The following is a 17,038-nucleotide window of genomic DNA, read 5'->3' as shown; positions in this document are numbered from 1 at the left end:
ACTTACTGTGTTGGCCCCTCTAATGTGAACCCCAGCCCACAGGGAAGCAGACTGAGGTGCCTCATGCTGCTTTTCAGAGGCCATTTTGTTGCTATAGTGACACAGTGATACTGACCTGGACCACAGATAACGGGAGGTCAGCCTTCCTGAGCCATGGGAACAAGCAAGCATCTGCAGAGGTGAATGATCCATTGCCTGTGACTGAATTGTTACATTACCTGGTTTCGCTGTGTTGCTTGCTTTGATGCATGATTAACAGTCAAGCACAAAAGATCAATCACGTATATGAGGTTAAACAGTTTACAGGTTTTTGTTGTGAGGTTGCTCATGAATTGCAAATTAATAACAGTGTTAAGGTGTAACTCCTAGCTGCGCAGATAAATTTAGTGCTTGGGAAAGTTAAAAGCATGCCATGGACTCCTGTTGTACTGACTTCTCTACCCAAATCCACCAGTGACAACTTCACTGCAGTCTTCTCCCTCTCTAAGGATGCGAGTGCCTACTGTGTCACTGTAGCAGCTTTGTCTTTGCTGCAAAGAAGAGTAAGATCAGCCCTTCAATCCCACTTATTCTTTAGATCTAAGCAGCCATGTCAACAACAGATGCAAATAAGAATAACAGGAATTACTCACTGTCTATGTCACATGCAGCGTGCTGAAGGAAGGAAAACAGAAGTCTTTTGAAGAGCAGAAGTACGACCTAGAGCAGGAGACAGCATGCAAGGTGATGGAATTACGAACAGCAGCAGCAGCTGATCAACTCATGCCTGTAGAGTCTCCTGCACACTCAGCATCTTCAGTTCATCCACAGCCTCTGCTGTCACTGGCACCCTCAATTCCAGTAAAGAGCTATGAATATTACCTTGAAGGAAGGGAACCAACTGTTTCTAAGTTTGACAAGATTTTTATGCTTCTTGTTTTGTTGCTAATTTCAGCATGTTGCTATTTCCAATATTACACTTGTATGATTTTGCAAAACATCAGACAGAACCCAAAAAAAGAAGCCAGAAGCTCTAAGACTGCATTAGGACAGGGACTTAGCTCTCCTCCCTGAGCTCTGAGTGCTCAGCAGAGGTGAGGTAGTGTCCTGAGACTGGAAAACACAGAAAATGCCATAAATTTGTGATGCTGCTGTTGGATTACAGGCTTCTTGGCAGGAGAGTTTGCATGAAGCAGGCATGTGTGACAGCTTGTGGCAGCTGAAGAACCTGAAGGCTGTTCAGCAGTTAAACTTGTCCCACAGCTGGTTTCATACTCATTTGAAATTCAACATAACAGTTTTGGGTGGGGTTTTTTTCCCTTCATTTTTAAATTGTCTGGGAGAAGGATCTATTCAGAGGCAGAAATAAACAACGTGAACCTGGTTAGCAGAGCTTAAACCTCTGTGCAGTGCTATACTTTTAAATGCATGTAATAAGTCAAGATTCTGCGCTGCCTGCTTTATACAGAAAAAAAAAAAAGAAGGAAAACAGAGAAAAGGTGGTTATATACCTGATAGCACTGTTGGGTGTAAGCACAGGAGGAGATCGCACTGTGGAATGGCACATGCACACACGTGAACTGCAGTAGGACCTGCAAGTGACTCAACTACAAGGATTTCTTCTTCAGAATAGGAAATTCCCATACAAGATTTCCAAGGTTTGAAAGGCTTTGGTTTTCTGTTTGCAGAGGCATGTTTCCAGGCTCCAAAACGCCTTTCCAAACAGACTCAGATCTGAAACTGGATGTGGGAATGAGCAGTTAAGCCAAAACCACAACCACAGTTAATGACTATTGGCTCTTTGGAATTAAAGAAATATCCTGTGGGATCCTGCAAGAAACCCACACTTTGAGAGTCCTGGCTTAGCGCTAATTCTCCCATGCAGAGGCTTTTGTATTTGGATGGCAGATATTACTAGAGTGATGCAAAACAAAATTTATCCACCATTCTACCACTTCCATCACTATTTCCTTTTTGCTCTGAGTTCCTGACCTCTATGCATCACATCACAGAAGAGCCCGCATAATGGGGAGATTCAAGAAGATGCAAAAATCTGACAGAAGATCTGTACAAAGTGCTCTGGGGTAATGACTGTTGCCTCTGTTTACTTAGGCCTCATGACTTTTGTACAATAAGTTGGCCACTGGGTTTGCCTCTGTGGTCATTCCATGGTCCCTCTGAGCCTGGGAAGCTGCACAGAACAAGGTTGCAGCAAAGGGACTGATGGTCCCAGCCAGGGTCCTTACATCAATCATCCTTCTTTTTGTACAGGTAACAGTCGATCTCCTTCCTCTGTCTTCAGAGAGGGTGGATTTGTTTCATACAGAAACTCAAGACTTGCAGCTGCATGAAAAATTCTTAATCAAAGGAACAAAAGATCATCTGTTTTATCGGAAGGAAAATATTAGAAGAAAACCCCAACTATGGTGTATTATTTCTGCATCCATTTCAGTACCTCTAACCTCTCCATCTCATCATCCCAAGGTGGTGTATATACATATACCTAAGGCCTATAAAAATTCTGAGAACCTTTTTATTTATGAAGACAATGCCAGGCAAATGAGAAAGTTTTCCTTATCACTAAAGGGAAGCGTCGCTGAAAAGATGTTGAGTCTGACTACTATCTAATTGACTTCACAGCATCAACCTTGATAATAAATTTCATTTCACTTCTTAAAGGTGTCCAAGAAAATAAAATTTCAACCTAATAGTAAAGGCAGTGGATGCAACTGTTAAGCTAGAGTGATGACAGTTTGCTTTACATTTTTCTCACACTGAGATAGAAAAATGTCCCTAGGAAGCCCACACTTTTTTAACTTCCCATGTCCTAACACAGAAACCAATAGCACAATACTTAGCATCAGTGCTGAAGTTCTGGACACGCTACCTTTACACAAACTTAAAAAAGCAGAGACTGTATATTCTTATACAGTAAATCTACTCTAATTTGGGGAGGTAGATGATTTATTTTCAAACACTGCCATTGTCTCCATGGTGATGCCGATACCAATTTTCAATTTTTGCAGTGATCTCTGTGATTATAAATTTCCCTATAGAATAGACCCTTCTTGAGAGGATGAGGATGGAGATACAAATTTTTTTAGATTGCTTCTCCAATTTGCTAGTAGAATTAGCATTTATCTATCATTTCTCATGAAAAGGTTTCCATAGATCTACCAAGATCAGCCACAGACTTAACCTAGACATTTTCGCTTGGCAGTTGTGAGAGACAAGTTATTGAGCTACTTGCTTTTGGTCTCGACCTCTGTTTGTTCTCCTCACACAAGACTACAGGTGGTAAGAAGAGAAAAAGAGTCTGGCCAGAGAGATTGGTACCCTGACATCAGCACCTAATGAACAATGAGGATGTGCCACTGAAGTCAGAATGAAATTTCAATCTATTGATACCTATTTGAAAAATTTTCATTCTAGGGAGCAAGGAAATTACATCAAACCCACTGCTTTATTAGCTGGGAAGCGGTGTTCCTCTTCCAGCTGGGAAATGTGAACTTTGCTTCATTTATGATTCTTGCAGCTGTCACTAGTGTGCCAGTAAAAAGGATGCGTGCTAAATCCTGTGTATGTGCAAAATAATGGCTATAGGCTAAAAGTTGTCATCCTATGGAGAAAATTCTCAGACCTGTAGTTTGGATGGAAATTCTGTAACCTCAAGCTAAAGCAGTTTTTGTTAAGTCATTTTTTAAATAGGCAGTAGAACTGCAGATGCTGTTTAACAAGGTAGATAAAAGATTAACACCTCCAATCCTAAGGATGCTCAAATTCTAATGGAACAAATCTTTAACATCAGTGTTCCTCTAGAACATGAGGGAATTTCCATTTAAGTAAATTTCTGGGCTAATTCCCATGCCTCTACTCTCTTCACGCAAGAAAAAAACCACACCTGCATAATAAGTTCAGATGCCCTCTACATGCTGAAGGCTGTATAGGTTCAAAATAGTCCTTTCTCATCCAGAAAGGCTTCCTGGAAAGGAAGGTTGATACATGTTCAGCACAGGCTAGCAGTGCCATGCTGACTTGTTCCCACTCTAACATGGGCTACAGGTCAAAGGGGAGAAATACAGAACTGTCATTTCTGCCACAGAAAGATCTAACTGGATAATTTGGACACGTAGTGAAAGTTATATACTTATTTTCAAAAAATGCCTCGAGTTTTGTATAAATACAAAAGTAAACTCTAATTTCTGGTCTGGCTTATCAGAATGCAGAGCTTCTCACACCTCCCAGTACTGTTGAGACACTTCCTTGATTTCAGTGAGCTTTGATCAGACCCACATACAACTAAGCCACTTCAGAATCACTGCACAAGTGTTAACCAACAATCTGCAAGAGCAGAACAACTTTGGCCCTCTTCAATATGACTGTAAAGGAAGTACACCTGCAGAGCAAAACTGACTGCCATTATCTTTGAAAAGGAAAACCTGAGAAATAAACAATGCCTGAAAATGTGCCTATTAGGGGACAGATCCACATCTTGTTTCAATTGGATTAATTGAAGACAATAAAGCTATATTAATTTTCAACAGCAAAAAATCAGCCTTTTTTTTTCTTTTAAGTGACATGGACTAATCTAAATCTTGAACTGCCATTTGCATTAAACCTGGGAAAGTATTGCATTCACCTTTCAAGTGTTTTTTTTGGTCTACATTAGATAAAGCAGGGGACCTTCCAGCCAATCCAGAAATAGAGGAAATTTCCAGATGAGCATCATTAATAAAAGATAGTATTTTCAACAATTGAACCGATGTAGGAGCACAGATCCTATTAAAAAAAAATGAAGATAACCAGTATCCAGAGAGCTTCTAGTGTCTACTGGAATTCCTCAGAATAAGTTTTCACAAGATAATTTTTTTTAAAAAGTCCAGGACTCCTACCAAAAGTCAGTTTGACTGATAATTTAGTGAGAAACAAGCCCCATTGAACAGAACTTTTCTGTTTGTCAACACATTGATCTTCTGCACTTTGCATTGTCCTGGAAGGATTGGAAATACAGCACTGTAGGACAAATATTGAACATTTTTTTCTATAAGCAAGACAATGCTCATCTAAAGCTTTAGCATAAACATCAGGTAAAGAGATTTACCAAAGTGGTTTTTTTCCCATAAAATACTGATATTTTTGTTGCCGAAAAAGTCAAAAAATGACTCTTCCCATTTGTATAACAATAAGGTTTGATAGGTAGAATATATGAAATATACGTAGCTGCTTCTGAAAAGCTGTCTAAACTCATTCAGCTTACAGTATGTGGAATGTAATTATCCAGAAAGTGAAATATGTATAAAAATAGGTAAAATTCCTACAATATTTGTATTGAATTATAATTCCTCCTGCCAGGAAGGTTACAACAGGTCTACAGTATACGTATGAAATGTTTGTTCATAAAGTTAAAAAACATCATTACCTCACTGAAGAACACATTAAATGCAGGAATGCATAATCAGAACTGACTCTCAATTCTGCTTAGCTGGTGCAAATCTACAGAGAACCATCATCCTTTCTGCACAAAACAAAACCAACCTCTAATTTGAGAGTTGGGGTTTTCTTTTGTTTTCTTTTGTTTTGTTTGTCATAGAGGGGCCAGACTGAAGTGTATAAAAGAAATTCCTCTGGAAGTGGAAGTACGTTGTTTAATTTTTTTTCCCTATCTCCACTTTGTTTACTGACAGCAGTCACCCACCTTTTAAAATGATTATTGCCTGATATTACATGGAGCTTTTACTGCTTGTTCAGAACAAGGCAGTGAAATAGAAAGAACCTCCAACTCCCCTGTCATGACCCAGTTCTGGGCTTGTGCTTTTTTGACGAGTCTTTGATCTGCAGCAGGCCTCATAGGCTAGTCTCCCGGAGGAACATGGTGCCAATGTTGTAAGAAACCTTTCTCACTCTGGCAGACGTGATGGAGGGTTTTGGCGGCTTCTGACCACTTTTGACCTCGAGGAAGTAACAGATCCCAGGAATTTCCTTTGGAAAGTTTTCTGGAAGCTCTTCACGGGAACGAGGGATAAAAATAAAATTTTCTTCCTTTTTCAAAAGCCTAGGAAAAAAAAAAAACAAAACAGAGGGAAATAAAAGTCTATAAAACACAGTCCAGAAACACCTCTTTGAAAGAGATTGATCCTTCATGATCCCAAACAAATAACATCAAAAAAAATCCTAAGCTAGGGTCCTCAACTGATATGTATTAACTTAGCATCATCAACTTCAAGGAGCTCTGTTAACTGAGATTAGCTGAGGAGATGGCCCAAATAAACACATTATCTGAAAATCAGTGTCAGCATTCAGAAAGTCATGTACCAGGAAGGGAACCAAATTCATAATAACCATTATCCATAATGTATCTTTTGGCTCACTTAAAACTCTCCAATCTGGCCAGTTGTGCAGAAATGAATATTTCAGAGTGACGATTACCATGAGGTCTCCTGCTGGAAAGTAGGTATGAAGGGGACAGTGCTTGGGAGCTCTCACAGGTAGAAGCAGGGTGGTCAGTTTGTGCCCTTCTGATACTCAGTAGTATTGTATTTCATGAATTAGGTTCAAACACAGCAAATCCAGCTTCAACCTAAATCAGAATCAAACCTGACAGTATTCATCAGAAGCACCCATGGGTTTAATCTGGGCCACCTGGTTGTGGTCAAAATGGGATCCAGGTTTATGGGAACCATGAAGCCATCCTCCAGGCACGGTCACACAAGTGGTACAATATCACAGACATGACTATACTGCCTTTTGCTCTATCCTCCATAGTGGAGAAATCTCTGTCTGGCTAGATCTGAAAATTTAGGGCCTCTTTATTAAGTATCTTCCGTGAAACTAGCTGGACTTATAAAGAAAATAACTCTATACATTTTCTTTTTGTTTCCAGTATATTAAGCTAGGGCTATTCAGTCCCTTGCAGTGTTGATAAGAGCAGTTTTGAGGTAACTCAGTTTTGAGTTCCGAGCACAGTTGAATATATGAAAGCAGCAGTCTTCATCTTTTCCCCTCCCAAGATATTTATTCTTTCTCTCAATCAATTTGAAGCTCAAAAACATAATAAACTTTATTAGCTTCAGTGGATTTTGTAATAGGTTGTTTATTTAGTGTCTCTAAAACTGATTTCTGGGAAGTAAATGAATTAATGAATCCTGTTGCCAGGAGAATTTTCCAGGATTCTCAGCACATGAAATGGCACTTCCTTTACTGAATATTTTTTGTGCATTTTGGCTGAGACATTCTGTGTGAGCTCATTGAAATATAAAGGAATTTTCTTCCAGGCTTTTAAATAATCAGTTGGCTATAAATCCAACAATGTTTTTGCCTTTGAACTTCTGTGGTGGTCTTTGTTTAGCATGCGGTTTGAATGTCATAATCTATTTTCCAGACTGACAATTTTATGATCAAAATACTGTAATCTTTTCTAAATTGCCTAAGAGTTTGCAGAGGCCTCTACAGAGAAGCCTCTTTCTTTTCATCTCTGCAATGCTTGTGGTAAATATTTTGTGTTTTAAAACTACAGGCTGAAATAACTCTACACTGCTTCCCAAACAAGATTTCTGCAAGCAACAGCTGAACTCTTAGAACTTTCTGAGCTAAATCTGTAAGCTTTCACTGCAGTCACTCTTCCCCAAACTGACTATTCACTATGGAGCATCTGGCCTTGCAAAAAGTCAGTGGGGTCCTTTTGAGAGCCTAACATTATCTAATTGTAATGACAGACATACAAGTCTGAAACTCTAAAATATATATTTTTTTTTTCTTTGATTCAGTCTAGGGCTGGGACCGAGTTTAGCTGATATTTCACACTATTTTGCTCAGAAAAAAAAGTGCAAGATATTAATTAAATGCTTATTTTCACCTGTTTTGTGAATTGTAACTTGGTGGTGATGAAACGCTCTTAGAGTATCAAGGTGCCAGGAGTGATGGGTGACTAGCCAATTAGTACTTTTGGAGCCTTTGACAGACTCCACATCCCTCTATTAGGCACACCATTTGAATCAGCCTTTCACCCTCAGAAATTGTCTAGCCGACCTTTACTGAGATAACATTTCAGCTCCCAAGTAAGCATGGCAGGAAATCATCTTTACCAAATGCTAATGGAAGCTACTTATGATCATATTCTATCCCACGTAATTTATACTTTTAAGAAAATAAAATATTTGCAATAATACTACTAGAAAGACTTCAATCAGGATAAAAATGGCCTCTTATTAGCATTCACCTACAGAACGGGTTCTACAGATTCCTTAAATATATTGGTCCCAACACATGGTTTCTCAGGCTGAGAATGAGATCACGGCTCAGAAATTGCCTCCCATTTCTTATAGCTTTGTGTATACACTAAAGAAATAAGTTATCTGCTAATCCACTCTGCTTAGCAGTGAGGATATTTTTCTATTTAGGCCATTTATGGTGTTAAAAAGAAAACAGTAGGAGCTGATGGCCATGGCCCAGATCTAGAGCCCTTTTTGAGATGCCTGTCTTTTCTCCTGCCCTTTACACCAGGCTTGTCTTAAAAGCCACCTTCAGGTCATGAGGTCAGGCCAAATCCTTCCAGAGCCAACAGACAGTAAGGAGCAAGCAAAGAATCACCACCATCCTGGTGGTGATGCAGAGCATCCTGTGCCAGGCTCCTCCTCTTGCTTGCCACTCACTGTCCCCTGACCATAGGAGCCAGTCAGGAGTATCAGTCCCCAGAACAAAGCACAGTATCTCCACCTGCCTGCATAGTTTGCTCCCCTCTGTCTTCCTCAGGCCCTTCACAAAACATACAGTGGGTATACTATACATCACAGCTCCTGAGATCAGTGCCATGAACTGATACATTAAAAAAAAATGTATTATATATTATATATGTATTATAGAATAGCCTTCAAACATATGTTCATATCTAATTAGATATGAAACTAATTACAGTATTTGCTGCTTCAATAAACTATGTAACAGGAATGGAATATTCAAGTAAGGTATTAACAACAGCCAAATATTTTTTCAGATTTGGTTCTGCATATAGATACACTTTAACTTCTGCATAATGAACTTCCACGTACAATAAATAAAAGTCACCTTATGACAGGATTTGGCAATTTGCTGAATGTGAATCAAAACAGCACCTACTCAGAACTGAACTTCAATGTAAACTTATTTTAGGAAAGCAGTTTTGTATCGACCAAGATTTGAACAATATTTCTAAAAGAAATGCCATGCACTACAATAAAGGAGAATACGCACTGCCTTGTTAAATGTAGTATGCACCAAAAAAAGCAAAGTGACCAGGTCAATCTTCCGTAAATGTTACCTTTCACAGGGATAGCTATCAACAAAAGAAAAGGTTCTTTCTGCTCTAATTCTTAAAGAACTGTAAAAACTGTAGTTAACCTTGTTTACATCCACCAGTTAATTGGTACCATCAGGAAACTTTCATCAATGGCTTCCCTAACGGTTTATCAGAAGACTCTCTTGCTGGATGGCTGAGCCCTACCTATGTGGCAACAAGCGTCGGTCACTTCACCAGCTGGACCTCTGGTTTGATAAAATACACCAGCTCATTTGTTTCCATATGAATTCAAATGATAAATTATTATGACACTCATTAGAAGTATTGGTAGGCTGCCCATAAAATACACTGTATAAAGATATGAATTTGCTATTGTAACGCTAAAAATCAGTGCACTTGGTTCGAAATTTTAGTGGCTTTGTATTTCTCCTTCAGCTTCCATACATGCTAGAAAGACCAGGAGGCGGAAAAAAAGCCAATGTCTGGGTGGAATTAATTTCTCATTGTACTATATTATTATTCTTTAAAATATGGAAGTTTGTGTATTTGTGATTTTCCTTCATACAGATAATTGTAATAAGATTATGAAAGCACCAACCTTGAATTTTTAATGCACTATATTGTATATCACATGCAGCTCAGCATGGTGAGTGTCTGTCTCTGACCTTTAATATTTTTATTTCTCACCCACCTAAGCAGAAGGAATAGTGGGTCTCTGCTCTCTAGGACATTAGAGAATTAGGCTCAGTGAACAGGACTGCGCCATCACTAGCAAAAGGCCCCAGGCTTTGCATTGATCTAACAGCGCTGGCCTCAGGACTTGTCTGGATTTGTCCAGGCTTCAGTTTTTTGTAATTTTAGCAGCTGTCTAGCAGTCAGACTATTGCCTAAATATGTTTTAGCTTTAGTTTAGCTGTGCGGAACTGCAGAGTAACATGTATTACTAATTGACAGTGATCTAACACGGAATTATTCTGTGTAGAGAAAACTACCTATAAACCTCGAATAAAAATGTAGTTTCACAAAGCAGAAGCCCAGGCAGACAGCAGAGGCCCCAGGACTATAATCACAAATCACAGTGACTACGGGGGCGCAGCCTCATGGAGGCAGATGACACCAGGAACAGAAAACCAAGAATAAACTAGTGCGTTTTGACTAGACTTTAATAGTTTAATTAGACTAACAATAATTTTTGTGTCCATGTATAAGCTATGTTCCCTTTCTGTCCATGGCTAAATTGCCTGTCCACCAATATGTCTCATGAGAGCTCACATGGTGAATTGACCAGTATAAAAAGGAATACTTTTTAGAGGATGCTCAGAAATTAAATTTAAAATAATCTGAAAAGGCTCTTGGAAAGCAAATCCATTTGTTTATGCGTATGAGGCAGAAAAAAATAATATAGATAGATATAGATGTAGATGTAGATACAACCTGTAGAAAAAATAATATATATATATAGATAAAGCCTGTTGGAAAAATCATATATATAGATATAACCTGTAGGAAAAATAATTTGATTTTAAGTAAAAATCTATAAGGAGTTTATAGAAACACATAGTTTTAATTTTAAATGCTGAGGGGCAATTTAGGGAGGTGAACTAGCAGTGACCTCACCCAGCTCAATAAGGAAGTATACTTAGTTGGTCTCCTAAATCAGATAAGGATGTAGAATACAGGCTGTTCATCTTTGCCTAAGCCCAGGTCCCAGATGTATTGCCCAGCATGTGATGATGGAAAGTATCTGTACCCAACGCATGATGCCAGAAGCACCTTTTCCGTAAGGGAAATACGTGCTAAAAAATACCAGAGGTGGAAAGAAGAGGGAAAAGAGAATTCATTTTTAAATACAGTTACTTGACAAATAGCAACAATTATGTTTACCTGCTTTTGATAACTGTTTTGAGATCCCAAGGCATTACATTGTAATACTATTAGGGAAACGGTATGAATGTAGGTATATTATATTAATATCTGATAAACATCATTATTCAAGGCTGAAACAAAGAATTAAAAAATATTTAATCTGTCTTCGGTTCTGAAGAAGAGTCTCATAAATCTCATTATGCTTCCTTCCTGAGTATGGAAAATAGGGTAATTTTATTCAATTCAGAATAATGTAGATTAATTAAGTAAACCTTGAGCTAGATTTGCCAGTTTACTAAAGGAACAGCGAATGTCTATTCTTCTATTCCTTCCTGGCCACAAGTTTAAACACAGACCAGTGTGGGATCCTCTACTCCCTCTCCAGCTTCCACGGGCTTCACTGAAAGTTTTACCAACGCTGTTCCAGTGCCTTCATTTTACAATGCTCAGTGATTCAAAGCAAATGAAATGAAGCTTTGTAATCTTTCAGTCAAAAGACCTGATCTGAGCCAAGGGAACAAGATATGTTGACCAGAAGTGAGCTCTTATCCTCAACAGACTCAAAGGCCACCTTTGTAAAAGGTTCTGTTTCACGCTGCAGAGCTTTGCCCAGGAGGTGTAACTGGAGCAAGGCTGCCCCAGGTTCACTGCTGCTGCTAGGCAACACCACATCTTATAATTTTAGACTCTGAATCTTGCATAGGCAGATTACGGGCTCACAGGGAAACATCTGAAACCAATAATAGGCATTCTAGAGTGTGATTATAATTTGAACGCTGATGATGCTTTCTAATGCATAATCTGTACTGTAAAACGAAAGCTGGTAAGTGTCAGACATGCTTCCAGCATCTGTACCCTCCATAAGCACAGAACTTGTATCAGAATTTTCAAATGCCAGTAGTTTTAATTAATTGAAAAATCTGTTATGTTCATACTTATTGCAGACTTACCTACTTTGGAAAACACTGCTTTTTAAATAATAAAAATATTAACAATGTCTTAGAGGGTTTCTCCTATCCCACGGTGGAAGACCAGGAACCAAAACCACTAGAATATTGTACCTGAAAGGTCCCAAAGACAATTTGCTTTAAAGTGACACCAAGTTCCAAACAGCAATTTCCTCTGTATTCACCGAATTTCTTTTTATTTGAATGAACAAATTTTTCTATACTTGATAGTAGGTTGGGTCTGTGTTTTTTGTGCATGTTACTAGACAACTGTATGAACCTGCTTCTGTGCACTTTATGATCAAAAGTCTACCTAGTTTTTCTGCCTCTTGTTCAATTAGTTACACTTGCTCTATTCTGTAAATCTGATCTGGAGTGAATGGGCTCTTCAGATGAATGCCATTTTATTCACTAGTTTTAATTATTTTTAAACTTTATCTTCTGTCTGATTTATATTTTAGCTTATTAGGTGTTTTAATTCTTGGATGAAGAATTTCCATTTTAAATTTTAATTTACATAGATAGGTATGGGGAAAAAATAAATATTAAGATTCACAGTTCTGTAAAAAAAAAAAAAAAGAAAGAAAGCAAACTAGTTATGTTTGAGCAATTCCATATAGATTAACCACAGAGAAACAGTCCCAAAACTGTACTTCAGAAAATTACTTCAGATACAGAATGTTGGAAAAAGACAGATCTGCCAAAAAAGTGACTACATCAGTAGTAATCCAAGCAGCAGAAATTCTAATAGTCAAGCTGTCAAATTTGAAAAGTAAGGAACACCTTCTTAATTTAGGAGCTGTTCCTCCTAACCAGATTTAATCAAGCCTTCTCTCTATTTGCATAATTTCTTCAAAGAGCTAAGGATAATGCTTTGCCGTTTTAAATCTTTTTTCTTACATTAAGAAAATGCTTCTATCAAGTGTCTCTTTACAATGCTAAACAAGAAATTTTGTCTTCAAGAAAGTATAAAAACTCTTTGAAAGCTTGGTCTTGCCGGCAAAATTAAAGACTTTCTAATGAGCCGGTGGGAATGTTCTTCTCGTCATCAACTGTTTCTAGTGGGTGGAACCCAAATCCGTGCCTAAAGCTGTAATAGTGCAAAAAAAATTATGGTGGTATGGGAGACATATCCCACTTCTTCTGTTGCACATTATTTCAGGCAGGAATGGTTGTGCTTCCTTGCCTCCACTGCTTGAGTTCTTTGCACATGAAGATGGCAAATGAAAGACTGACAACCCCATGCAACACCTTTTTCCAGTTGTTCTGGTGCCCTGCCAACTTTCTGTGGAAATTCATGTGTTGAAGATAAAGCATGTTCCAAAATCAAACTCAAAACAGGTGGAAATAAAAATAGTACAAAAAGGCTAAGAAGACTTACTGATATGTGGTTGGACTGACATTGATGCGGCGTGGGTGACTTCCTGACTCGAACTTGCTTGCAAGGGTGACATTGTTCCCAAAGAGGCAATAACGTGGCATTCTTACACCAACGACACCGGCCAGCACTGATCCTGAGTGAATGCCTATCCTCATCTGGAAAAACATGAGATCCGTGTCAGTCTGTCTCTCTTGTGCTGCCCACAGTAATGTCTTTAGTACTTATTTACACAACAGTCACAGCAACCCTTTCAAAGAAATAAAAAAAAACAAAGAAGAAAGAGTGAAGTGGAAGAAAACAGTCTCTCCCATTCCTCCAGCTTAAATCAGATGAAGTAAAAAAAAAAGAAAAACAAAAACATGGTTATCTTTTGGTAAAACCATTTTCTTCTTCTGTGCATGTTTGCTGGAGACAACGGCAGTCAAAACAGGAATCACAAACAGAATGGGATGGGATGACCTTGAGCCCTCTGATTAAACAAATAGGTACATTACAGAGGGTTATTTTTGGCACCACTTCTAACACAAGCTTTGAAGTAAGATTCAAATTTTCTCAAACTGGCAGAAAGAGTAGTAAAATGGCGTGAACAAATATGTTACTTTTATTTTCATAGAATCATAGAATTGTTCAGGTTGGAAGAGACCCTTGGGATCATTGAGTCCAACCATCTACCCTACTCTACAAAGTCCTCCCCTACACCATATCCCTCAGTACCCCATCTAAACGGCTCTTACACACATCCAGGGATGGTGACTCACCCCCCTCCCTGGGCAGCCTATTCCAATGCCTGATCACTCTCTCTGTGAAAAATTCCTTCCTAGTGTTCAGTCTAAACCTACCCTGTTGGAGCTTGAAGCCGTTCCCTCTTGTTCTGTCGTTAATTACCTGGGAGAAGAGACCAGCACCAACCTCTCTACAGCGTCCTCTCAAGTAGTTGTGGAGAGTGATGAGGTCTCCCCTCAGCCTCCTCTTCCTCATACTAAACAGGCCTAGCTCCCTCAGCCGTTCCTCATATGATTTGTCTTCCAGGCCCTTCACCAACTTCGTTGCCCTCCTCTGCCCTTGCTCCCGCACTTCTTTGCTTTTTTTTATTCCAAACTCCTCCAGGTCTAAGGTCTTTGTCACTTTGTCAGACTAAGAGATATTGCAATGGTGAAGATGCTGAAGATCAGGACACCAATTTTAAAAATAATTTTATCTCCCCCAAAATATGGAGGAATAAATCTCCAGAAAATCAAAAGGAACCCATGTGACTATTCTAGCAATCATCTCCTATAACTGTTGTCTGAGTCGTTGCAATTACATTGATCTGTAACACTTGGAGTCACCATCCAAGTTTCTTTCAGAGTGAATATCAGAGAACATTTATTCTGCATAAATTTTAGCAACCTTGTTTGCCAAGAAAATAATTTTTACAAACAGGAAAGTCTTTTTCTCTAGTTAACTTTATAACATTAAAAAAATTAAAAGAATATATTTCTACGTTGTGAGGATACTCTTACTCATAGCAACTGGACTGCTGCAAAACATGACAATGTGAGGAAAATAAATGGCAGCTGCTAAAACAGAGGGTCTGATGGGGTCTGAATGAGTGAATTAGCTAATACTATACTCCATATGGTCCTTTGGGTTACTCAATTCACAGTTACCGCGCTCTGCTTTTGTCTGTGAATCCCCTTTTTTTTAATAATACAATACATATTTACTCAAATACAAATTAAAAAACCATTGTTAGCATTTTTAGGCTAAGAAATATGCGAGCATTTTATAACCTCAGTGTCCACGAAGTTCTACAAACATGTGGGACCCCACATTATTTCGCTGACTATAGTTCTTCCCATGTATCCAAGACTTTTATGATGCAGCTAAGCACCCTTTTCAGTTTTTTTCTTCTCTTATATGTCACAGACAATGGGTATAGCATTATATCTGCTATATACTAAGCCCATTTGTAATCTAAGAACATGTCGTTCTGCATTCAATGTGATACCACTTACAACATTACCATAGGCAACAGAAAACCTTCAATCTTCACAATATTGCTGCTAATTACCGACTAGGATTTTTTTAAAAAAATCTGTGAATAAATAACACTTGAATTTAATCGAGCTTTCAAACCTTTACTACAGTTTGGAAGGCAGCTACTGAAGTACATCAAACACTCTATCCTACTGGGCTGGGAAGAACCCAAAAACTTACTTCAGCTGTGAACATCTGTGCAAAGCCATCACACCCACATTATTTTGGTCATATTTTGGAGCATGGAGATTTCCTGGTTTTCCCACAACATACATTTAAACTCCATTGTTCATTTCCAGCAAAAAAAGTGCTCCTGCAGTCAAGAAGTGAGCAAACAGTCCTTTTGCATATTTTGAAGGTCAGTACCTGCCCTCAGCAAAAGATTATGAGCTGAAAGTCTTGTTCACACAACAGCTAGTATGCTGTCACCTTTCAATAAATAAAAAAAGTATTTACAATTTGTTGCTTTTGTGAGATGGGAGAAGGATTAGTTATTTTGTACACAATTTTAAGAACAGAGCTAACGTTACCTATTTGTTCCACTACTCTTCACATTCATTTAAGAATCACAGATAAACCACTTTCTTTGACCTTTCTAGGGTACATTCAAGCACATGGGAAAGCTGGATTGAAACTAGAAGAAAAAGCACTCACTTTATTTTACTATTGGAAGGCATGACTGAGAATATACATTCAAGTGGAAGGAAAATCCAGGAGAAAAATTGTTCCAATATGTATTGGGTTTGCATGGCAAGGTTTTGGTAGTGGGGGGCGGCAGGGGTGGCTTCTGTAAGAAGCTGCTAGAAGCTTCTCCCACGTCTGAGCGAGCCAATGCCAGCTGGCTTCAACACAGACCTGTTGCTGGTCAAGGCTGAGCCCATCAGTGATGGTGGTAGCACCTCTGGGATAATATAGTTAAGAAGGGGAAAAAATTGCTGCACAACCTGGGCAAATGCAACAGCCGGAGGAGAGGAATGAGAATGTGAGACACACAACTCTGCAGACACCAAGGTCAGTGAAGAAGGAGGGGGAGGAGTTGCTCCAGGTGTCAGAGCAGAGATTTCCCTGGAGCCCATAGTGAAGACCATGGGGAGGCAGGCTGTCCCCCTGCAGCCCATGGAGGTTCACAGTGGAGCAGATATCCACCTACAGCCTGTGGAGGACCCCATGCCAGAGCAGGCAGGTGCCCAAAGCAGTCTGTGACCATGTGGGAAGTCTGTGCTCCTGACGAGCAGGCTCCTGGCAGGACCTGTGGCCCTGTGGAGAGAGAGAAGCTCAAAGTGGAGCAGGTTTGCTGGCAGGACTTGTGACCCCATGGGGGACCAATGCTGGAGTAGTCTGTTCCTGAAGGACTGCACCCTGTGGAAAGGACCCACACTGGAGCTCTTTGTGAAGAGCTGCAGACCCATGGGGAGAACTCACCTTGGAGAAGTTCACGGAGAACTGTCTCCCATGGGAGGCACCCCATGCTGGAGCAGAAGAAGGGGAGTGAGGAGTCCTCTCCTGAGGAGGAAGGAACCGCAGAGACAAAGTGTGATGAATTGACCACAATTCCCATTCCCCATCCTCCTGCAC

General features: G+C 39.3%; 1 protein-coding gene across 1 annotated transcript in view; it reads right to left on the bottom strand.

Annotated features, from left to right (window-relative positions):
- Positions 1-5,585: 5,585 nt before the first annotated feature.
- Positions 5,586-17,038, bottom strand: part of GUCY1A2 (guanylate cyclase 1, soluble, alpha 2) — a gene marked incomplete at its 5' end in the record, with an annotated part of 152,592 nt that continues 141,139 nt past the window's right edge. The window contains 2 exons of the mRNA XM_014965766.1: positions 5,586-6,031; positions 13,445-13,599. Coding sequence (XP_014821252.1) covers positions 5,824-6,031; positions 13,445-13,599 — 363 coding nt within the window. The remainder of the gene's footprint in view (positions 6,032-13,444; positions 13,600-17,038) is intronic.

This window comes from Calidris pugnax, unplaced genomic scaffold, assembly GCF_001431845.1.
Source record: "Calidris pugnax isolate Ruff unplaced genomic scaffold, ASM143184v1 scaffold20, whole genome shotgun sequence".
Taxonomy (NCBI): Eukaryota; Metazoa; Chordata; class Aves; order Charadriiformes; family Scolopacidae; genus Calidris; species Calidris pugnax.
This window is presented reverse-complemented; position numbering and strand designations above follow the sequence as displayed.